This window comes from Amblyomma maculatum, chromosome 10, assembly GCF_055883805.1.
Source record: "Amblyomma maculatum isolate TAMU_Amacu chromosome 10, ASM5588380v1, whole genome shotgun sequence".
Taxonomy (NCBI): Eukaryota; Metazoa; Arthropoda; class Arachnida; order Ixodida; family Ixodidae; genus Amblyomma; species Amblyomma maculatum.
Genome location: NC_139353.1, coordinates 29575949 through 29600163, shown reverse-complemented (window position 1 = coordinate 29600163; position 24215 = coordinate 29575949). Strand labels below are relative to the sequence as shown.

Sequence of the window (24215 nt, the reverse complement as noted above, 5' to 3'; positions counted from 1 at the left end):
AGGACGGCTTTAATAAAGGAGATACCGAAAAGCTTAGAATATCCTCAAAATCTTGCATCGGCGAGGCCAGCAAGGTTCTGCAATAAGGTTGGGGTTCAGCTTTATGTCCAAGCTGGAACCGGAAAAATTAGCGACGCTTACCAACTGGCGGCTGTTTAAAGCCGGGTGGGGCTCCACCTGGGCCACCTGGACCACCAGGGCCTCCTTTAGCGCTGGATTCCTCGGTTATCTCCGCCTCATCTGTGTCTGCATAAGCGTGTGAAGGAGCAGTACATTAATAAGTGCTACTGGGCTGACGATGAAGTTTTTGCCATCACTCCATCGACTAAGTTTGGTAGCGGTATAACAGCCCTTTAGTTTATTAAAAACCAGACAAGTCTCCATTTATATTTTGTTGTAGCACAAGAAGCTCGTTTTTCCGAAAGCATGGCGTCGTCTATCGCGGTAGTAACGGTTCCATCGGAGTAGGTCCGAGAAGAATTCCAAATAATGCTATTGAATTTGAGGAGAGTAAAACGAAGGCAAATTTGCTGGGAGGTTACTTTAAACATAATGTCACCATGTGAGTTTTGCCCCAAGTGAACGCATTGCGGTGAGTATGTCTTTTAATCTAATGTTCCTGCAAGATTCAAATTCCCAAGAAAGTTCAAATAACTCCTAAAAAATGAAATCACACTCGGGATCAAAATGAGCTGCCAGTCTCGGCGAAGACAGGTATCATTACGATTCTGGGAAATCGGAACAGGTAGCAGTTCTGCTTCTTTGATCGAAACCTAGACTAATATAGAGCTTGCGATATAATTGCCACATTTGATCTAAGCTGAATGCCTCCACACATGATCTAGAAAGGTTGATCAAATATGTAGTGTTTTCGCTTGTCCCGGCACAGTCAACGCTTTTTGACTAGGAATGTTTTTGACTAGAAAGTTCGGTGTTCTGAATCATCGTTACCCAATGAAAGTTGCCACCCAGGCTTTGAAGAGAGATTTCCGAGGTCGCCTACTCTTAAATTCGTTACACCAAGAGGTCTTTACGAACAGCCTATTCACTCAGCGCGACTGTGATTGGATTAGTGAAAACATGGTGCACTCACCCGAGGTTGTTCCAAAGATAGCATATCCGCCGCCAGCCACCAGCAGCACCGCAACGCATATTCCAACGAGAAGGAGGGTACTCGATGACTCTTTCGAGCCGCTGAAATATTATTCGTACGGTTAGTGTTATCCGCGCTATTCTTTTTAAACATAACTGTACCTAAATATGACGTCTCACCGCCTGATATTCGACCATATTATGAATCTGTCATGTGCGTGCGTGCTTGCGTGTGCGTGTGCGTGTGCGTGTGCGTGTGCGTGCGCGTGCGTGTGCGTGTGCGTGTGCGTGCGTGCGTGTGTGTGTGTGTGTGTGTGTGTGTGTGTGTGTGTGTGTGTGTGTGTGTGTGTGTGTGTGTGTGTGTGTGTGTGTGTGTGTGTGTGTGTGTGTGTGTGTGTGTGTGTGTGTGTGTGTGTGTGTGTGTGTGTGTGTGTGTGTGTGTGTGTGTTTCGTGCAGCATCAGTTCTGCGAAATTATGGAGAGCTATGAGGGAACCTGGTTACTTAAGACCTGTGCAGCAGCGTTCACCCTCAGGTATTAAATTATTGTCACTGTAAAGAAGAGGTTCCCATTAAGTGGGCAGATCACCGAGAAGGAGGAAGAAAAAGTGATTTTGCGGACTAGCTGACTGCAAGTTAGGGCCACCCCTGCTCCGGTCCTGCTCGCTACCAGTGCCCGCTACCAGTGCCTGGATCCCCGCTTAACACTTGGTGGAGGTCGCGGGATTTCTCTTCCATTTATTCCCCCTGGAGCTCCGCAGCCGCCGAATTCCTACCTCAATGATCGACTCCAGCACTAACATCACCGGCCCCGCTGCCTCGGCCCCTTCTATTCCATGCTCCGGGGTGCTTCGCCAGCGGGACCCGCCGGTCTTCAGCGGTACCGACGATCAAGACGTCGAGGACTGGCTTTCTTCGTATGAACGCGTAAGCACCCACAATAAGTGGGATGACATCCTAAAACTTAACAACGTGATCTTCTACCTGACCCAAGTAGCAAAGTTATGGTTCACAAATCACGAGGCTGACATTCCAACTTGGGCCTCGTTCAAATCCCGATTTGTTGATGTCTTGGGTCGACCTGCGGTTCGCAAGCTTCGCGCCGCACACCGTTTGCGCGAGCGAATGCAGCAGACAGGAGAAACCTTTACCAGCTACATCGAAGACGTTTTAGATTTGTGTCATTGTGTAAACGCATCAATTACTGAAGCCGAGAAGATTCGCCACATCATGATGGGCATCCACGAAGGCATATTCAACATTCTGATGGCAAAAGAGCCCCGTACTGTAAGTGAAGTTGTCACGATGTGTCAAAGCTACGACGACTTTCGTCGGCAGCGCACCGTCCCTCGACAACCTGAAGCCACGATCGCAGCTATGTCTGACGCCCCTGTCAGCTCCAGACTAATTCAGGAAATTAAAGACTTCGTACGGGAAGGAGTTGCACGGCAATTATCGCTAATTTCAAATGTTCCGCATTCCTGCTCACAACTGGCTCCGACCGTACGCCAGGTTATTCAAGAACAAGTTGCCGACGCACTTCCGCCCCCTCGACAACCTACTCCTCATTCCATACCACTGACGGCTCCGCTCATTCATGCCGACGCTGTTCCGACGTCCGGACCCACTCCACTGTCCTATTCTGAGGTTGCCGCAAGACCACCCCCTCCTACGCCTTTGCCATCGTATGGTCCGCCTCAGCGCGCATTTTTCACTCAGCGTCGTGCGCCACCTATTCTACGCCCTTGGCGCACATCTGACAACCGGCCAATTTGCTTTGCATGTGGTCTCCCTGGCCATGTTGCACGCCACTGCCGCCGTCGCCCGACACCGTACGCTTTCGATCAGAGCCCGGCTGCCTACGCACAGCCGCCGTCCCCACCCCGAGCGCCACCTCAGCCCTCGTCTCACTTTGACCACTTCTCGCACGACCACCGCTCAACCTATCCGCGTCGTCGCTCGCCGTCACCTATGCGTCGTCGCTCTACCTCGCCAATGCCGGAAAACCACTAGACGCAGTTCCGCCGGCAAGAACTGCGCTTTCGTCGACAAGTGAAAGTCCTGCTTCGTCACCTAATAATTTAATCGAACTTACCATTGAAAATGTTTGTACTCTTGCGCTTGTAGATACTGGTGCTGCTGTGTCGGTTATTAACGTTAGACTGTGCCGCTTGTTACGAAAAGTTGTTTTGCCGTATTCTGGGATTTCTTTGCGCACCGCCACTGCTCAGCACACCGCACCGCTCGGTACCTGCACGGCTCGAGTCACCATTCAGGACGTTCTCTATGTCATCAGTTTCATCGTTCTCCATGACTGCTCCCATGACATTATTTTAGGGTGGGACTTCTTGTGTCGCAATCGCGCCGTAAATAATTGCGCTCGTGCCGAGGTAGAGCTTTCTCCGCTGAGCACCGCACCGACCACCGTTAACGTTCTTGGGGAAGCAAAATGCCACGTTGCGGATGCTGCTGATATCCCGCCTTTATCTGCCGCTATTGTACCTATAACCTGTCCCTCTCTTCAAGACTGTACAGTGCTCTTCACCCCATCTTACCTTTTCGTCTTGCGACGCTGTCTTCCCCTACCCTGCGCCGTCCTTAGTGTACGAAGCGGCCGCACCGAACTAGCCATTACTAACGATTCGTTATATCCACTCACGTTGCAATGTGGCGAGTGCGTTGGGCATGCCGACCCTGTTCGATCAGAAAATTTTGTTACCGTCCCGCCGCTTCTCTCCGCCTGTGCCGACACATTCTCCGACAGCATAAGTGCCCTTAGCCCACCTCGTTCCTCGTCTCCTTCATCGCCTCTTGCTGCCTTTGACAAAGCCATCGACAGTGCTCTCGCTCCAGATCAATGCGCCAAGCTCTTCGACTTGCTGAACCGATTCCGAACTTCCTTTGACATCCAGCAGCCATCCTTGGGTCGGACATCAACTGTTGCCCACCACATCTATACTGGTACGCATGCCCCGTTACGCCGACGTCCTTATCGTGTATCAGCCTCAGAGCGCAACATTATTGATGAGCAAGTCGATGAGATGCTCAGTAGAGGTGTTATTCAGCCCTCCAGTAGCCCTTGGGCGTCCCCGGTCGTTTTAGTCAAGAAGAAAGACTGGTCTATTCGATTCTGTGTGGACTACCGCTGCCTTAATGCGATCACACGAAAGGACGTCTATCCGCTACCACGCATAGACGACGCGCTGGATACTTTGCATGGAGCAGAATTTTTCTCTTCAATCGATTTACGATCTGGCTACTGGCAAGTTCCAATGGCTGAAGACGATCGCCCCAAGACAGCGTTTGTCACCCCCGACGGGCTCTATGAGTTCAACGTCATGCCTTTTGGCCTGTGTAACGCGGCCGCCACCTTTGAACGCATGATGGATAATATTCTCTGCGGTTTGAAGTGGCACACATGTCTCTGCTACTTGGATGACACCGTCGTATTTTCATCCGACTTCACGACCCACCTAACTCGTCTTGAAACTGTCTTGCAATGTCTTAGCGACGCTGGTTTGCAGCTCAATCTGAAAAAGTGCCATTTCGCCGCTCGCCAACTTACTATTTTAGGGCATTCAGTGTCCAAGGATGGCATCCTTCCTGATCCATCTAAACTCCGCGCTGTCGCTGAGTTCCCGAAGCCAACATCTATCAAGCAACTACGCAGCTTCATGGGCTTATGCTCCTATTTTAGGCGTTCCGTCCGGAACTCTGCGAAAATCATTGCTCCTCTGACGCGACTTCTTAGCGCCCACAAAGATCTTTCTGCCTGGTCGCCGGCTTGCGATACTGCTTTTACGAAATTGCGCACGATACTTAGCTCACCCCCCGTATTGCGCCATTTCGATCCGGCTGCTCCTACCGAAGTGCACACCGATGCCAGCGACGCCGGCCTCGGCGCTGTTCTTGCCCAACGAAAAGCCGGTGTTGATGAATACGTTGTGGCGTACGCAAGTCGAACGCTGACCAAGGCCGAGACCAACTACTGGGTGACAGAAAAGGAATGCTTGGCAATTGTTTGGGCGCTTCAGAAATTTCGGCCATACTTGTATGGGCGCCCATTTGATGTTACGGACCACCATGCTTTATGTTGGTTGTCTTCACTAAAAGACCCCACCGGCCGTCTCGCCCGCTGGTCGCTTAGACTACAAGAGTATGATATCCGAGTCATCTATCGTACAGGGCGTAAGCACTCCGACGCAGGCGCTTTATCCCGCTCGCCAATGTCGCCTGACGCTCCGTAGTACCCTGCCTCCAGCTCCGCCTTATCTTCTTTGTCCATCAACGACATGCCATCAGAACAGCGCAAGGATCCGTGGCTTACATCACTAATCGATCTTCTTCCGAACTCGTCACTTTCACCGGCTCCTCGCGCCCTTCGTCGTCAAGCGCAGCATTTCGCCCTTCGTGACCATCTTTTCTATCGACACAACTATATGCCAGGTGGCCGTAAGTGGCTGCTTGTCGTACCTCGCCACCTCCGAAGTGATATCTGCGCATCTTACCATAACGATCCGCAATGTGGCCATGTGAGTGTATTTAAGACTTATGAACGGTTGCGACAGCGCTTTTACTGGCGCGGTATGTATACCTTCGTCAATAAGTATGTGCGTTCGTGCATCGATTGCCAACGTCGCAAGCCGCCTCCTCTCCATCAGCCGGCTCCACTACAGCACCTTCCGTGCCCATACCGACCATTCGATCGTGTTGGCATCGATTTGTATGGACCTCTACCTTACACACCTGCAGGAAATCGTTGGATAATCGTGGCCGTCGATCACCTTACTCGCTATGCGGAGACAGCAGCACTTCAGGATGCCACGGGACCCACTATCGCGTCCTTTCTTCTTCATCATTTCATTCTGCGGCACGGTGCCCCCCGAGAACTTCTAAGTGATCGAGGCAAATCTTTCCTATCCGAAGTTGTCGAAGCGCTCCTACACGAATGTCAAACCATCCACAGGACATCCAGCGCGTACCACCCTCAAACCAACGGACTGACAGAGCGCTTCAATCGCACACTAGGTGACGTGATGTCCAAGTACATCGCCTCCGATCACTCCGATTGGGACAAGATTCTTCCATTTATAACCTACGCCTACAACACCGCCGTTCAAGCAACTACCGGATTCTCGCCATTTTTTCTGCTGTACGGGCGTGAACCTTCGTCTCCACTCGACACCATCCTTCCCTACCGTTCTGATATCTCAGAGTATACATCGCTTTCAGCAGCTGCCAGGTACGCTGAAGAATGTCGCAAACTGGCTCGCTCACTAACTTCGGACGAGCAAGCCCAGAAACAAGCGCACAGCGACAGCAGCCACTCTGTCCACCAATTTTCTCCCGGTTCTCACGTGTGGCTCTGGGTCCCATCGACACCACCCGGTCTGAGCAGCAAGTTTATTTCCAAGTACCACGGACCCTACCTAGTGCTCCAACAGACTTCTCCAGTGAATTACCTAATTGAACCGCTCGCCGCATCCACCGACCTTCGCCGCCGTGGGCGTGAGATTGTTCACGTCGACCGTTTGAAGCCTTACTACGATCCCGCATTCCTTTCGTCTCCTTGAGTCGCCAGGATGGCTCCTCCTTTCTGCGGGGGCCAGATTGTAAAGAAGAGGTTCCTATTAAATGGGCAGATCACCGAGAAGGAGGAAGAAAAAGTGATTTTGCGGACTAGCTGACTGCAAGTTAGGCCACCCCTGCTCCGGTCCTGCTCGCTACCAGTGCCCGCTACCAGTGCCTGGATCCCCGCTTAACATCACATAAAATTGTCGTTCGACCTGTCCATGAATACTCTTCCATAGTACGGGATCTCTGCATTCAAAGATCAGTAAGATAAACACATCCACTACTGGAGGGGCGATAAAATTGTTTCTCTCAATTGGAATGCATCTTCCAGATACCCTGGTTAGAAAGACAGCTGCACTCACGGTAGCCGACTAAAATATATATACGTGAAAATTTGCTCTAAGCTTGACAGAAACTTTGAAACCTATCTAGACTCTTCTCGGAAAACCGACGCGTTCTTATCTGAAAAAACTAAAGCATTCTATCATCCCTAACTTTTCAAGCAGTCATCATACTTCCCCCGAAAGAATGATACATTCAACAGGGACTGTTGAATCGTTAGAGGTGTCATCATTCACATCTCGGCGTTTCTATGCCGATAAATTCTTTCTTCGTTTGTCTATGCCTATAAATCCATCTGTTGAGTCAATCATATCCTTCTGCCAAAGTCAGCAACGTTTTTTTTTTTATTGGCATGGTTGGTTGTGCATGCATAAGAAACGTTCTTACATTGTACTTCTTTCTTGCTTTTTTATTTCAATGCGCATATTACGTTTTTAATTATTTTTAACAATTTTCAGCCGTGCCTGTCTTTATTTGTTAAATCGTTCTTTTCTTTTATGAGTCGCTTGCCACTACTCTATGTAAAACTGTACAGTGGGCTTTTTATCCATATATTCTGAATTCTGAGGTTTGTATATGACCCAGTCCTTCTTAAGGCTGACTGCAACGCTAGCTGCACTGGTGTAAATAAAATAAAAATAAAATAAAACATACTTCGTGGGTACGCTAAGAACGGCAAGTTCTTGATTCTGGACGGTGTTGTTTCTTATATTTTTTTTTTCGAACTTCGGGCCTGTCGTCATTATGTAACGATCTTGACGCAAGTGTATGCCGCTAGGTAAGAATAAAAGACAATGAATATCTGGTCGTCCTGTTTAATAGAGCAGTTCAATGCTCATGTACAAATATACAGCGTTTGCAAAAATAGAAGGATACCTTACTGTGGTTTGCATGTAAATTGTACATTACGATGGGCATTATGCATGTTGCAGGGCTTAATGATTATAAAATTTAGGTAATCAAATTTTAGGGCGGTGCTTATGGCGTGGGTTCCTGGACTCTACGTCGTAGTGGTCGCCGTATTCTCCGTAACACGCGACCTGTCGGCCTGGCAAACAGTAGGTGATCTAACGACAACCAGCCATGACTAGCAATTGGCAGAGTGAAGAGGTGTAAATCCCCTCCCATCATGTAGACGATCTTAGGCTGTGTGACGAGAGCAAAGGAACGCGCCAACCGGACTGAGACACCGATGGTAATAGCCAGCAGAGTGGGCACTATGCAATCAGTAGTAAATGACTGGTAGTAGTAAATTAGTGGTGAAATGTCATGAAAGAACAAGTTTTTGTTTAGAGCGCAGCAATGCACTCCACATAAGGACGACCTCCAAATTCGGAAAACGTGACACGCACAAGCACCGCCGGGATGGTGCAGTGGTAAGACGCCTGACTACTGCTCGGAGTGCCAGGGTTCGAACCCGACGTCGGCGGCTGCGTTTCGATGGAGGCAAAACGAAGAGGCGTCCGTGTGCTGTGCGATGTCAGCGCACGTTAAAGATCCCCAGGTGGTCGAAATTACTCCGTAGCCTTCCACTACGGCTCCTCTTTCTTTCTTTTCACTTTCACTCCCATCTTCCTCCCTTCCCTTACGGCGCGGTTCAGGTGTCCACAGAAACAAGTGTGACAGATACTGCGCCTTTCCCTTCCTGTGAACCAACTATTTTTTGACACGCGCAACTGCTAAAAAATGCAGGTAGAGATTGATAACAATGTGATCTCAGGACTGTAGGCAGACCACAAGGATTCTGAGTTTGTATGTTGTCAGGGTCGATACTTGCCCTCCTGCGTCGGCGGCTGTAGAAAGCAAATGTTGAGACAAAACTTAGCAGAGAGAAAGAGAGGAAAACAAGCTCTAATCTATTATGGAGCCCGTTTAACATACAATTCGTCATGACACCAAGATGCCACTTCTTTGAATGGTATGAAAGAGCAATGAACAAAGGTATAGGGGCAGCCCCAGTTCGCAAGCCGAGCTGACAATTTGACTAGTGGACTTGTCTTCGTCTGTGCCCAGGAAAAATCAAGTCCACTAGTCGAAACGTCTCGGCTTTCAAACTGAGGCCTTCTTTAACCCTTGTTCATTGCCTGTTTCATACTGTGTAGCCTTCTTTCTCTCTCTAATTTTAATCTGGAACGTCCTGCACAAAATTTTATGCCCAGGTCCTTGAGGTTGCGAAATGTTTGTCACCGAAAAAATAGTTTTTCTTGCATGCACTCAGCGTCAAACCTAAAGTGCCACTCAACCAACCTTCAGCTACGTCTTGTTGACACTGTTTACCTTGCGCTCCAAATACCGTTCAAGCACTAAATAAAAGTCTCCAGTAACGGTGTTTTCAAAGGCACGTAGAAATGTTTATATTCCCACATCCTAGACATTCATTTAGTAACCGACTAATGGAATCAGTTGACAGTTGTAATCATTCACCTTTAAGGTGGACTATGCGTAACATGACCCGATTGCATTTCAATCTTGAGCGCTCCAGCCTGTCAGCCACTCCGCCGTTGTCTATCTCAAAACCAGTACAGGTATAGCCTGAAGCTGATGAAAACCTATTGCTGGAAGATGGTTTCCCAGCCCCACCTTTTTAAGCAGACCCTTTATTTTAGCTTTTTTTTTTTTTTTTCAGGTGAATCACCTATCCCGAGTTGCTTTGCAGCAGTCGTCGGTGTTAGGGAAATCTGTCTCATTGCAACTTTTCTCAAGTTGCGGCTTGCTTTTGACCTTGCCCTGACGTGCAGTCGCCAGAAGTATACTTCAGTTCGACTTAACACGCTTTTGGAATGCACCGTTCAAATAGGCAATAGGAATGCTCGCGTGTTTTTGCGTAGTGGTTTGCTTAACTATTTTGTACACTGTTTCGTGCTGTGTCGAAATGAAATGCGGTGTCTTGTGTGTGCACTGTTATGTCAGGGAAGTTTCCCTAAACGGATCCGTCATAATCCTGCCGGTGATGGACTGAGCACGTGCCGTCCCTAGTAGTAGACAGCCGCTATCCCATCGCGCAACGTAAGCTCGACTGAGCTGTTTTCTTCTCACTTTGTACACACATTCACATCAGCCCTGCGGTTAACGCGGCTCCTTGTGCAGGCGCTTATCTGCGCAATTCCGCAACGGCCACGGCTAACAACTCGCGAGGCACTTGGATTTCTGCCTTAGTTCCGGTGCATGCGTCTGTGCGCCCGCTATGCTGCTACCTGCATCGCACGTACTCTGGTACTGGTCAATCCTGAAAAGACGATGGGGTGTGTGCACCCCCGTCAGTTCACACGCAGTTTCAGACAACCAGTGCTGTTGATTGCGAAGCTATTTCGAAAATTTAGGGGAGACAAGCCCCTCCTTTGCAGTATGGTGGGACCGGGTTAATGAATCCCATATGAGGCTGCCCTCATGAATTTTTGTTTGACTACATGCTGCTTGCCGCAAGCTTAATTGATAATGCTTCAATGTGTGCATATATTACCTTACGCATACTCAGTCGAAGACCAGCGCGTTGCGCGAGAGGCCAGCCGCCAAAATACGGATAGGCTTTATTTACCCGTCCAAACGTGTCTGCGTAACTTACGAGTAGCTTGTCTAAATTGAAATCCAAATGTATTGGATGTTTCGGCTCCATCGCACCTTTCCATCTAAAACAAATAACCTATCTATGTTGGCAGCTTTATGCTAACTATTGCACGTCACTAGATCTCGTGATGTAACCATCTGCAGGCCAATCAAATGCCGGCCATGTTACCCGCCAACTTCCTCCTGCCAAAGCGACGATATTGAATATTGCTAAAAAAAAGCCTATTGCGCTGATGCCGGGCTTTCGGGAGGAGACCTTTGACGGTATTGTGTTAACAGCTGCTCGGGCCGTTGGGAAAGCGTATTCATGCCTTGGGACAAGTGCGGTGCTGCGGCGTCGTCGTGTGCTTTAAGCTGGTTGGTGCATTCATAGAGAGCCAGTAATGACGGTACATATTGCGGGGTTTTACGTGGCGGCAGTGTATAGTGGTGGAGGGGAGGGATGTGGCAGTGTGTCCAGACGAGTCCACCAACCTGGCACCTCGGATACTCCATGTTTGTGGCTAGCACATATCCCCGTGGCCTCTGAGCCACGGATCCTCGCCGCAACGTTTTCATGGCGGTGGTATGTAGTGTCCATTCCTTCGCTAACCAAGCTGCGTTGCTTGTTCCGGCATAAACATGCATCAGTACTTGCCAGCAACCCACGCTCTTTCCTTCAACGGCGCAATACTTTTACTTTGTGTTCCTTGGGCAGCTTCCGAAACTCACTTGTCTCGCGTAGCAATTAACTACCATTCATCAGTGCAACGTGGCTGCTATCGCTAGTAAAGCGGCAGTTTAGGCGCAACTACAAATTCCATCTCCTGACCCACAGAATTACGTTAGTGGACTTTCAGGGTAATGTGTTACATTAATGTGTGATGGTTACTCTACAACGCATCATATTATATATATACTGTAAAAAAAAAAGGTTTTCGCATTGTACCACTTGAATATAATCTAAGGGTCCCTGTCTGCACTAGGTTGAAACAATGAATAATAAACTCGCAGAAACAAAAAGAACCCAAAAATAAATCTTTTGGGTAAACAAAATAAAGAGAAGTAATATTCACATTCAGGCCGCAGTTTGTAGCATTATTTTATACTGACTAACTATAACACTTTGCTGTGGACTACCAGTTTCCGTGAAAGAAGTCTATAGACTCCCATGGCAAGCAACTGAGCGGCAATAATTATTTCAAGAAATTAGTAAATTTTTGATAGGGGACTGGTTTGGACGATAGGCGATTTTATGTCCTGTAGGACAAAAGTTTGGCTTAGACTGTAGAAGTATAAAAGATGGATCAAGTGAACGCTCGGTACTTACTGGACACCTGGCTGCTCTCTGAAAAAGAAGTTTGGTTATGTAGAGCGTGGGTATGGCGTGAACAGTCTTGTGTAGTTTGAGGGCTTTAACGTTCCAAAGCGACTAAGGCTATCAGGACGCCGTAGTGCAGGACTCCGGAGATATCGACCGTCTGGGGTTCTTTAACGTGCACTAACATCGCACAGCAAACGAGCGCCTTGCTTTTCACCGCCATCGAAAAGAGGCCGCCGAATCCGGGATCCGATCCTGCATCCTTGAGCACAGAAGATTGCACGATTCCTTTGGTGCATTTCTGTACACGACTGGCTGTTGTGTGCATGAGTGCGCCTTGCGCGCAAGCTCTCAAGACATTGCATGATCGTCGGCAAACGCAAGACGGTACAACCATTGCGCGCGCGAAACCATACCTAAATTCACAGCGGGCACCGTGTGACTACAATCTGGATTGTTCAGCACGGGTTGGCAGCGCAAGCAAGGTTCTCTTACATATGGTCGCAATAATTTGGTCATGAATTTGTCCTTCGTCCGCTTAGTGCGGACTGGTCGACCAACATAGCAGAACGCTTTGTTCACCAACATAGCAGAACGCGCGCTGGTGGTATTGATTGTTGTGCAAGTGCCACGCACTTCTGGCGCTGCAGCGACAAGACGGAAAGACTATTTGCTTCATTGGGTTGAGGTAATTGGCAACGCGTGAATTCGTTCTCGGCAGTGGAATGAAGCCCAGCTAGAAAGTGTTTTAGGAACTCGTTGAATACAGCCTCGCAGTGTTGAGTTTGCCAGCCCTGTATAAAGCTGTCGGAAAATGCCACATGGACTTATCAGCTGCGAATGCTTCCACAACGCGTTTTATGCGAGCTTACTAGGTAGCGGGGGCAACTTGTGCGATGAACATGTTTATATTTTCACGTAAGTGTAGAATGGGAACGGCAATTCTCATTGAACACAGTTAAGTCAAATCCGTTTCAAGGGTGCGTTTCATGCTGGGGAAGAACGGACATCAAGGAGTTAACCTTTCCGGTGAGGGCTGTGTTCGCAAGAACTCGAGCTGCATATTCCAGGTTTTAAACTATAAACGGTTTTTGACCACATTCATTACAACTCCGCGGCAAGAAACGCACATGAACGCAAGTGCACACAACATCAAGGAGAAGCCTGTTCTATGTTTAAGTATGTTCCCTGTTGTCGGAGCCTGTCCTCCTAATTTCAATATTGGTTCCCTTTTGTCGCATCGCGGAATCGAAGCCAAAGCTTCAAAAAAGTCTGCAGATTTGTGCCACCTCCTGTGGCACGTGCCGAAAACATCTCGAAAAAAGGAATTAACTAATTACGTTCATACGTTCATTTCAATGACACGAGCGGGGTACGTTACTAAGGGATCAAGAGCCACTTCCGTGGGAAAAAAAACAGTCCTCTTTACTCAAATGGTTCTTAGTCAAAAGCGATTATTGGGAAGAAGAAAATGACTGCTACACGCGGTAGGTGCGTGCCTCAAGATATGGAGGGGCCTAATTCTAGGAATTTTCGATCTATGTTCTGTTTAGCCCTAAATAACGCAAGGCTTGAGCAACTGCTTAACTCCTGCGGGGGAAGATACTCCGTTTCGCTGTAATTTCGTGGGCGAATATGAACAAAATGTTTTCTAATTGCTTCCACTTGCCCGGTGAAACACGAACTTTCCCAAATGTCAGGAACGCAAAGATCGACTGGACGGTTTATAAATAGAAAACGCTTTTTTTTATTGTACTTCCTTTTGATTAGACTTTGATTAGAGGTTTGATTAGACTACTTTTCAATTACGGGTCTCGGAAATACACAGCCAGTTGCGAATAAGTTACGAGTCATTGCCACCAATCTGGGCAGAGTATGGCTCACTTACCCATTGACGACATGGCAGCTATAAAAAAAAAAAAAAAAAAAAAAAAAAAAAAAAAAACATGCCACTCTATTAATGAACGTATTAGTGTAATTAGGGTACAAAGACAAGGGAATCTACACACCATTTTACTTAAGAACAAAATATAGAACCCTCACCTCTATAAGTTAACAAGCGTTGTTAACAAGTTAACAAGTCTACAAGTGTAGCTTTAACCCTGATTACATCCACAGAAATTTGCATAGTGCCCTAACTATAAAGCAGTAGCACCACGGTAAACAAGCGGACTTAACATCACAATAAGTTGAGGCCCCATCATCATTACGACAGCTAAAATTTATGACAAGCTCCCGCAAGTCCTGCTGCCACATTAAGGCAAAAGCCTTTAATGCCTGATCGTTGTCAGCAGGAGCTGTCCGCATAGGCTGTCGACAGAGGGTGCCACACTTTCGAGGCAGATAGTTAAATACAAATAAATAAACCTTTTCTCCGCCGGGAATCGAACCTCCATCTCTTGGATCCCCATTCAAGCGCTTTACCAACTGCGCCACGCCCCTGATTTCTTTTTTCTTTATTGCCAAATTTATTATCAGATTTTACACATAAAAAACATTACTCCACAAACACACAACATGGGTTAAAATCCACGTGATTTGGACTGCGTGATTTATTACAAATCAGGCATTTGCAACAACACTTCACTTCTCGGAAGCTACTCAGACACTTCGCCTTGCGTCTTGAAAACTTCAATAAAACTCGCAATGGCTTCACGAAAATGTCAGTATTTTCCTCGCATCAACGTCTGCATGCCTGAAAGCCATTCTGAATCGCCAGATACTGAGCAGGCCCAATAACATGATCATGTCCAGCGGTAGGCCATCATCATCTTCAATTGGTAAAAATCGGATTTCGAATGCATCCACGGGTAGGTCTTTTTTATTTGTTTGTTGTAGAATGTCACAGAAGAAAACGGCTTCCCAAAAGTCTAAAAACAACGTGCTTGATAGTTTTTGGTTTGCGGCATATGAAACAGTGATTTTCCTAATGTGCAAAAAACCCCTCCATTTCTAAATAAGTCTTAACTTCTTGTGTATTGCTATGCAGCTTGAAATACAAAGTTCTTGTTCCCCCTGGTACGGCCATACTTTTTACTCGTTTAAGGACTGACTTCCATGGACCTGCACAGTACAACAATCTATACAATGGGATCAGGAGAAAGACATCGCACAAGTCCTTGTAAACTTTCTTTCGCGTCACTGTTGATAAATATTCATACAAAAAAACGGGCTTGCAATACACGACATGACATGTACACTTCTTTAAGGATTCCGAAAATCCTCCGTTGCATGCTCACCGAACCTACAACTAAATCTGGTAGCACTTTCTTCAACCTAACCTGAAACACAGTTCGTAAAAATGGGTCCTTCGTATCACGAAAGAACATAAAACGGCGCAAATACATATGTGCCGAACCAACTCCTCCAGAGCGAACGCGATAAAACAAGCTGGTTTGGCGCGTGCAATCCGAAGTACTTCCCCACACAAAAATGGCGAACACACGGTGGAATCTCTATACATTCACAAACGCCCCAGATCGTGAAGCGTTTTTCATAATTCCCCTCGTCTATTGTGAGGATAGCGGGATTCCGCGAGTGACAGATACTGCGCCTTTTTGTGGAAACGAATTATAGAACGTCGGTGAAATTCGATGCGTTCAATGGAACGCTGGTTGTATTCGACAAGGGGCGCGCCATGTACCGTCACTACTGATCATGACGTCACCAGACGAAAGCCCCCCTTTCCTAGAAACACGCATCCAGAATTTAATGTAGAAAGAAGGGCCAAACGAGCCGAAGCTATAGAGAGACTGTTGAAGAACACGGGAGCGAAGGAAGCAGTCTATGTTGATGCGGTAAGTGGCAGGACAGGTGCGGTGGTAGCCTCGGTATTCGATGACCGAGGGGCGCCGGTATCCGCGGCAGCCATCAGAGGCCGCAACATAGAGACTGCGGAGGAAGTTGCGATAGCGATAGCTTTCGTAGGAACGGAAGCAGGTTCATAATTAGCGACAGCAAAAACTGCCATCCAAAATTTTTGAAAGGGGAGAATATTCCCGGAGGCAGCCAAAATCCTCACCCAAAGAACGCTGAATAGGAATGAATGAATGAACGAAGCCTTCATTTTGAAGGAAGAGGTGGCTCTCGGCCGCTGTAGCGGGTGTCCAAATTAACTGAATTTTCCTGTTCAACGCACGGAAAAGAGCTGAATAGGAAAATTTAGTTGATTTGGACACCCACTCACGCTGCAGTCCCTGGTAACGAGACGGCTCAAGAGCTAGCCCGCGCTCCCTACTTCCGGGTAGCCGTCGAACCTCCCGAACACTGGGCATAAGACGAGCGTCTGCAAGATTACGGGAAAATCATCAACCATTATAAATTGGGACGCAGACTGGTACCCACACCAGATGTTAGCCTAAATAATAGAGAAGCTATCACGTGGAGGCGGCTATGAACTAATACCTTCATGAACCCGGTCTGGGCGTTTCACGCACTGCCAGACCTTAGGGACAATGATCAGTGGATGCGATTCCCCTCGTGCGGACAGAAGAGAAAATAGAGAAAAAAAAAGAAAAGGGGAAGAAAGACGCGTGTCGCAACAGCCGTCGTCCACCACCGAAAGGGTAGCGGGTGCAATGACGGCCTACAACTGATGAAAATATGGTGGCAGGCTAGCCCCCGCCTATAGTGAACTAGAATACTATACCCCCGCCGCAAGTGGCAGTGACCTACCAGTCCCAGCCCCGTAGGGCCAGGAGCAACCACCAACTCCACCACCCAATGCAAAGACGAAGCTGAACCTGTCGGGAGTCCGATCCAGGCGTCGTACGCAACTTTCATTTGGCGCTCCCTCGAACGCCGCACCCCACAGCAAACAGAAGCAGACCCAGATGTCTAGGAGGCGTTTGTACAGCAGGCATCAGCAGCGTTTGAAATTGACTTAAAGAATATAAAAGGCACAGTATCTGTCACAATTCTGCGCGGACACATGTACCCCGCCATAAAGGAAGGGAGGAAGGTGGGAGCGAAAAAAGAGAGGGAGATAGTGGTGCCGTAGTGGAGGGCTACGATCCATAGCGCTATAATGGCTTTCGCCTCATCGCACTTTAGTGGTTCAAAGTGCCCTCTAGAACTTTTCGTTTATCAGCCTTCCATCACCGCACGTGCGGGAGTACAGCTTGAACAGCTTGCTCGGGACAGAGAATAACGCACCAACTAGCCCCAACCGAAAGTTTATTGAATATCTGTTGCTGCACCTTTAGTTTAAAAAGTGGCGCATAATTTGATGAAGGACGTCAGAATAGTTCACTCCACACCCGAAAAATTGGCTAAAATGCGCGTACAAATAGCGGCACTTGAAAGTAGAAAATTTAGGAATTTTATCCCCTCTGACGGAAATTTCGTTTGAGAATGTTTGCCACGTCTAGTTTGTCTTGGCTTTCCCTTCTAATTCCGCCACCGTGTACGACGTTAATTTCTACAAATCACTCCGTTATTTTCAGCGCACTTATCAATTTTCAATGCGATTGGATGCAAATTTCAATACTTCCTTCCACAGTCGACTGGTCACCTGGAAGACAGGAAAAGTGTTATCAGGGTTAGTGATATTCTGCTCGGATTGCATATCGTTTGTTATGAGCTTGATGTAAACATATAGAGCTCGTGTAGTCTCAAGACAGTACCAATAAGACCAGTGCTCACCCATGGTCAGGCAGCTCTAAGTGGTCTCCACTGTCAAAGAAAATCTGTCAGCAACGAAGTTTTCACCAGCTGTCGGATGCCTACAGAGTGCTCCCCAAGGACCCAAGGACAGGCCTTTGCGAGCCACCTGAAAGAACCAAAACCAGTTTCTGAATATTTATGACACTTTGCAATGACAGAGCATATATTCGATCATTGAGATGGGTGTATCGTTACGGTATAGCCCAGAAAGAACAGCAAAGCTCATTATATAGAACAAACTGCATCACTACGCTTAATGTATAAACCGAAATATCGAAGCGAATGGCGGGGGTTTCGATGCGACAACTGCTGGTGGCAATCATACGCCGCAGAGTGCTGTCACTGGTTACTTGTCTTTTCCGATTGTACCACGCTGTAATATTCCTTCAGAGCTATTTCATCGACATCATTCGCGTCATGAAGCTGACCAGTCTTGCGAGCTATTTTCGCAGGTGTAGATCAAATGCAATGCTTTTTAGGCAATTTAACTCTGGGAAAACGTCCTCACAACACGCAATTTTATACATAGTGAGGTCTCACTTTCCTCTTGGCCATGTCCTGTTTCGCTGTTCCGCTAAAGATGTCCGACAACTCGCCTATCAATTCACTCGAATGTCTCAACGTGCTTCTAATTTTATGAATCTGCTTACGGTTCGACTCTCACCTGGTGCCAGGAGCACGCTTGGTAAGTCAGACCACATCAAAGGGAATGAAGACAGGGCAAATGTGACAATTTCAACGCCCCGGATAGAGCAGTTTCACCGAGTGGGACAGCTACGGGGAGAAAACGCCTAATGAGCTTCTATCTCTACCACATAGAAAAGGATGGTGGACCTTTAGGCTCCAGCTTTGAGGGTAAGACGAGGCATAGTTCATCGCTCCCACCCGCACATCCATCTCTTGCAGATCCCTATTCACGCACACGAATTTTTTAATCACTCATTCATTAATATGTTCATTTGTACCTGTTATAACACACGCTCTTTAACCTGCAGCCGCAACGTACATTATATAAAAAGCCAGGCAACAAACATATAAAACCCCGCTCTAACTATTCCATAAAAGCATGCTTGCGTGGCCTAGGGGTAGCTTTGGGAATCGCAATCGAAGGGTCCCAATAATTACACTCCCATCTCATCCTCCCATTACCATGTCGGTATACGTCATAAAACCTGCGCACAAATCAGAGCCAGGTCATGTCAATTGGCATCTACCACCTAGACGGGGCTTGCGACTTTCCGCTCAAAATGGCGACTGCGGTGACAATGCCAATTAATCTTCTAGTAAACATGCAGGTATTTAAATCGTGTTAAACTGTGCAGCGCGTGTTATATAGAACCAAGCCACAAAGGTTACACAAGTGTGAGCGCTTTCTTGAAGTTTCCGCACGCCTTACGTTTTTCGTTAGTGCGCAATGCTACCCCATTCTTAAGCGTTGGAGCCCCGACTCGAGATATCCTCAGATTAAAAGTACATGAGTGAAATGCTCAGTTCTTCGACCACCTGCGCATTTCATTATTGGAGCCTCAGATTCTGAGATTATAGCGTTCGAGTCACCGCGGTGTCGGTGACAAGAACGCGATAGTATGCTCTCGGTGAGGAAGTAAACAAATGGCGAAGATACGGTATATTGTACATGGGGTACAACGTCTGAAAGCGACATCGAATCCTTACTGAAAAAATTGTGTGAGGCAATAACCTCACATTTTGTCACACAATCTCACTCAATTCACATACGTAATCATATACAAGTCCCATATAATGGCGTAAGGTCTCATAGCTTCTTGTACATTATCATAAATTATGTACGATATTTTATGATAATGATGAGAACCGTATGAGAGTCTATGCGATTATACGAGATTTTATGAGGTTATTGCCACGTAGAACGTTTGGTTTTTCAGTAGTCACGGATGCCGCAGTAGCAGATCCGCTAATTTCGAACAACTGGCTGTTTCTGTCATGCAAATACGAAATGAAGTGCACAAACAGCGATGCCCATGAAAAGCCATTTTTTTTTGCACTCCTTAAAATACGGTTACGATAGCTGCAAGAGTCGCAACGAGGCACTGCGTGACGCCTTAGATGATGGAAGTCTGTTTAAGTAAAGACTGCACAGCGTGTGGCACACAAGCCAAAGCACGCAGTCGTGAGAGGAAGGCCAGTCCTAATCGGTTTGCCACTTGGGTATCGTAGCTTACTGATTAGACGTCTCTTCTGCATTCACTTTTGTAACTAACATCGGCTTGCAACAGCCAATGCTACAACAGATTTCAGACAACTCGTCTTAGTGCATTATTTTTGACACAGGAGTAACATGAAACACGCGTTATGTTGTGGCAACCATGATGTGATACTTAAAAATATGAGCGTATGTGCATTCTTGAGCATTAGCTTGCGTCTATAAGGAGTCAATAAATGGTGGAAAAGTTCTAGACCTACTTTTCTAGCGGCAGTAAAAAGTAATGGCTTACAGATATGCTAGCTAGAACGCAGGTAAATATTTTTCGGCACTGAAGCTCTGCTTCTTATAGGATATGACAAGAGAACATTAATGACTGGTGCATCGTCTTTCGCGCCCGCGCCCGCCGCACACACATGCACTCGCGCCAAAGATTTAATTTGCTGCGTGATAACAAGATGGCAGCTCCAACAGAATCAATATTAATTTAACTTAGTGCTTTATCATCGCTTTCCGGGGCCTTTTCCTCAAGAAGTGTACAGGATCAGACTGAGGGAAATGTACCCAGTGAAAACCGGCCGCTGTCTGGCGACGCCGATCATCGAAGCTAGCCCTTCAGAAATGCAAGGCCGATCCTTCAACAACGCTACCAGTGAACGCATCTCATGCAGCCGTAAGCTGCCACTCGTGTGGAAGACCTTACCAGGTATTTCTGGCGCCCGTGTCCTGTGTGATTTCAGTGGACGTTAAAGGTCCCCAGGAGGTCAAAATGGCTCCGAAGTACTCTACTACGGCATCTCTCAAAGTCTGAGTCAAATTTTGTCGTTAAGCACAATAAACCACACTAAACCGCACCATAAAAATATGCTATGAAGCGGCATGAATCGATTCACTTAAGTTCCAAATTCCCCGGCCCCACGTGGATGTTAGACGTTCGCAGTAATTCCAGATTTCCTTGACACACTGGCGCGGCCTTGTTACTTGCTGGCTTTTGAAAAAATATGTCCTACGCTCGCCTTTAAATGAGGGGAAGGCACTGGAAAACGACCTCCTGGGGAAGATGGTTAAGTCACCCTTAAACACCAGCGTCAGGCAAGAGTGAGCCAGGATCGGTCTAGTTAGCGTCAATGATGCAGCGTACGCTGACATTTTGCTGCCAGTCCCATGAGCCCCCATTTGTAGGTTAACCTCACGTTACTTGCTCGGAAGAAGGGCGTCGTTCAAAAGCTTACGAGAAAGACGCTGCGCGTAAGCGTGCTGCCAGGGATCCCGAAAAAAGAAGCACAAGTGATGAAGTGTCGTGGTGTTGGCAACGGAAGTATGGGGCTCAGGCCAAATCTGATGCGCGTACGAGCCCCGAAGCTTGGGTGCGCAAACAATGAACTGCCGGGAAAATATTTCACAACCGAAAGTTCCTAGTGCTCATCAATCATTACTACTAATTTTAACCAACACATATTTTACTTGTGCCGCCTATTCAATATAGGAGCATTGCTACTGATATGGCGCGAAAAATGAATTTCACTGCTATGAGGTCCTATATACGAGCGGAACAAGAGGATATGAATACAACGCGAAGGAAGAAAATCGAAAATGCTCGAGCTTCCGAGAGCTAAAGAAACTGATCCCCTTGATCGAATTACCTGGAAGTCCTACATCCGCAGCCCAAATGTGGATGAACAAAATAGCGTCCTACGCCTGGCGGAGGAGGCTTACTGCAAGACCTCTGAGACCGCGGCGCAGGAGAGCCGGCAAGGAGACCCTCCCCCTTAATGAGCCCCTGCCCCGAGGTCCATGTCTGTGTAAATAAAGTCTTCTCTCTCTCTCTGCCCATATACAACCGGATACAACCGGAACAAGAGGATATGAATACAACACGAAGGAAAAAAATAAAAAATGCTCCAGCTTCCCTCTAAGAGTAAACATTATAGCGCCTTTGACACCGAATTTTTTGTCTGCTAATTAATTTTTATTCTTCGTTTAAGTCAATTTTAGATGAAATGAATGCTTGGTATTTGCCCCACTTTCAGGTGAACCGCTACTATCGCAAATTTGTACATTAGAAATGAAAGGCGCCGTATCAGTTACAGCTCTCGCTGGACACCTGACTCGCGCCGCAAGGGAAGGGACACCACCTCCACTACAGGCCTGCAGTACGCAGACGACATGGTGCTTATGGCGGGCTCAGAGGCAGGACTGCAAAAGTTGCTAGATATCTGCACAGCGCACGCGGAGCAGTTGGGTCTACAATTCAGCACGAGGAAGAGTGCAGTACCTTGTCAGGACGGCTGTGGAACCAAGACTACTGCTACAAGGGCGCGAAATCCCGTGGGCTTCAACCTATAGGTACCTCGGGATAGAACTCATGACACACCGTGCCTACCTGGTAGACTACGAGAGCAGCCTCCGTGCGAAGGCGGCGCGAAGGCGGTGCGCAGCCAGAATGTCCTCAGAGCCAAGGCGTTGTGGTCGTTCAACAGAATGGAGGTGCTACGCACCATATGGAAGGCGGTGATGTTGCCAGATCTGACATATTCAAATACAGTGTTGTGTACCACGTCCTCGACGCGGGAATTTATGTAACGAAGACAGAGAGAGGTGGGAAGACGGGCACTAGGAGCCCATCGTTCATCCCCCAACGAGGCGGTGCAGGGTGATGTTGGCTGGACCTCCTCCGAGGCCCGGGTGGCAGTAGCCAAGATTAGTTTTGAAATGCGTTCGTGGACTCTGGGGGCGGACCGCTGGGTTCATCGAGTACAACGCTGCCTTTTGTACTGCGGAGTATGCACACGCTGGAAGAGGAGGGTACGTGAACTGAGTGCAAAGTATGAGGTACCATTGCCAACTGTGACAAACACTGAAGACACCTGCTGGACTACTTCGAAGGTGCGTGAACACGTTGCAACGGCGGAGACCAAGCGGTGGCGAACTGGTGCAGCGGCCAAGCCGGCTCTTGGTATGTACTCCACGCACAAGAGGGACATCACTCAGGAGCTGTTCTATGACAACTCCCTGGGGAGCGCCCTGCTTTTTGAGTCCCGTTCGGGGGTGCTGAGCACGAAGAAATGGCACGCGCGGATCGAGGGCAAGGACAACGCGGATGTCTTGTGTGCGGTGTGCGGGCGGGAGACAGAGTGTTGACTTGCCAAGTGCTCATGCAATGTCAGCCTAGCGGGTCAACTTTGCCGCAGGTATCTCAAAATAACGTCTTGAGGGGCTAGTTGGTGCTGCATAATACCCAGAAATGTGTCTCTTTGCTTGTGTTTGTGTTTGTTGCGCAACATTTCTGGGTATTTTGCCGCAGGTGCTGGGGTTCACGTCTGGACAGCCGCAAGGAGACGCTGCGGTGATGCGACACAGCGGAATGAGAGGGCAGTGGCTGTGGAGACAACCAAACGACGCCTTGAGAACTGGATAAGGCATATTAGATAAATAGTGTTGGTGGCGTTGCGCCAGGGCGGGACAGACTCCGTCACAGTGGGAATTGACTTGGCTAGGACCTATCTGGTCCACCTGGTAAAAAAGGGAAGCCTCAGTACCAATCCAATCTAATCCAATCCAAGGCCTCCATTTCTCCTACCACGTTCTGAACATTTCCAGTAGATCTCGAGCCGAAAGTGATGTATGCTGATGGCTTTTTGACCAAGCGAGCTGTATACCGCCTCTTCTAAAATAATGGCATCAATGACCTAATAGTGACTTCGATACCTTGGTTGAAAAGAAATAAGGGCAAGTTACGCGGCATGCGTCATTACGAGCATCTCAATTAGCGAAAGCTGCAACAATGACATGAACTGAAGGACAGGCAATTATCTAGACGAAAATAATTCAACTTTCTAAACGATAAAAGAAATGAAGTGCATATGACCTATCACTTCCATGTGTGACGCCACATAGTATCCCACATTACAGTCAGTCGCGGAGTGCGCCATGTGGAATTGGCAAGCGGGGCTTGGAGACGAAAGCCAAGCCACTGAAAACGGCTTGAGAGCGGTGTACGCTCCTGACATACCTGGTCTCAGGTTCCGTTCTTCAGTATAAGGGACGCGTCTTGTGCCTGGACAGCGTTCTGGTTGCAGGCCTCGTGTAATGGTCTAGGATAGATCGCTGCGGAAAAAATACAGAGCGGCCTTATAGAGCGGTCGGCCTCCGTGGTTACTAACATACGACGGCACTTCGCACGCAGGCATGGCTCGGACAAGTACCTGAAGGCGGAGGGGAGAGCTGTTAGGGCAAAGATCAGATATGGCGAGACCTCCGAGGCAAGAGCGAGCTCCGTTCGGTGCGGATAACGGTCGTCGTGCGCTCGAGCTTCGCCAGCTTCTCGCGCTTCTTCTTCTTCTTCTTCTTCTTCTTCTTCTTCTTCTTCTTCTTCTTCTTCTTCTTCTTCTTCTTCTTCTTCTTCTTCTTCTTCTTCTTCTTCTTCTTCTTCTTCTTCTTCTTCTTCTTCTTCTTCTTCTTCTTCTTCTTCTTCTTCTCCCTCGTTGTAATGGCACAT

At 47.8% G+C, this 24215-nt stretch overlaps 1 protein-coding gene across 1 annotated transcript; it reads left to right on the top strand.

The window, feature by feature from the left end:
* The first annotated feature begins 1871 nt into the window (after window positions 1-1871).
* Window positions 1872-22858, top strand: LOC146176012 (uncharacterized). Its single transcript, XM_084581238.1, has 2 exons — window positions 1872-2594; window positions 22604-22858. Exons 1-2 carry the CDS (start codon window positions 1872-1874, stop codon window positions 22856-22858), a joined length of 978 nt encoding a protein of 325 aa, XP_084437364.1.
* Window positions 22859-24215: the final 1357 nt, after the last annotated feature.

Bases quoted from the DNA above. Each gene is read 5' to 3' on its own strand.
- LOC146176012 (XM_084581238.1), top strand. From the start codon at position 1,872: ATGATCGACTCCAGCACTAACATCACCGGCCCCGCTGCCTCGGCCCCT. The intron at 2,595-22,603 runs GTACGCCAGGTT...ACTACTTCGAAG, and splicing joins GCTCACAACTGGCTCCGACC to GTGCGTGAACACGTTGCAAC.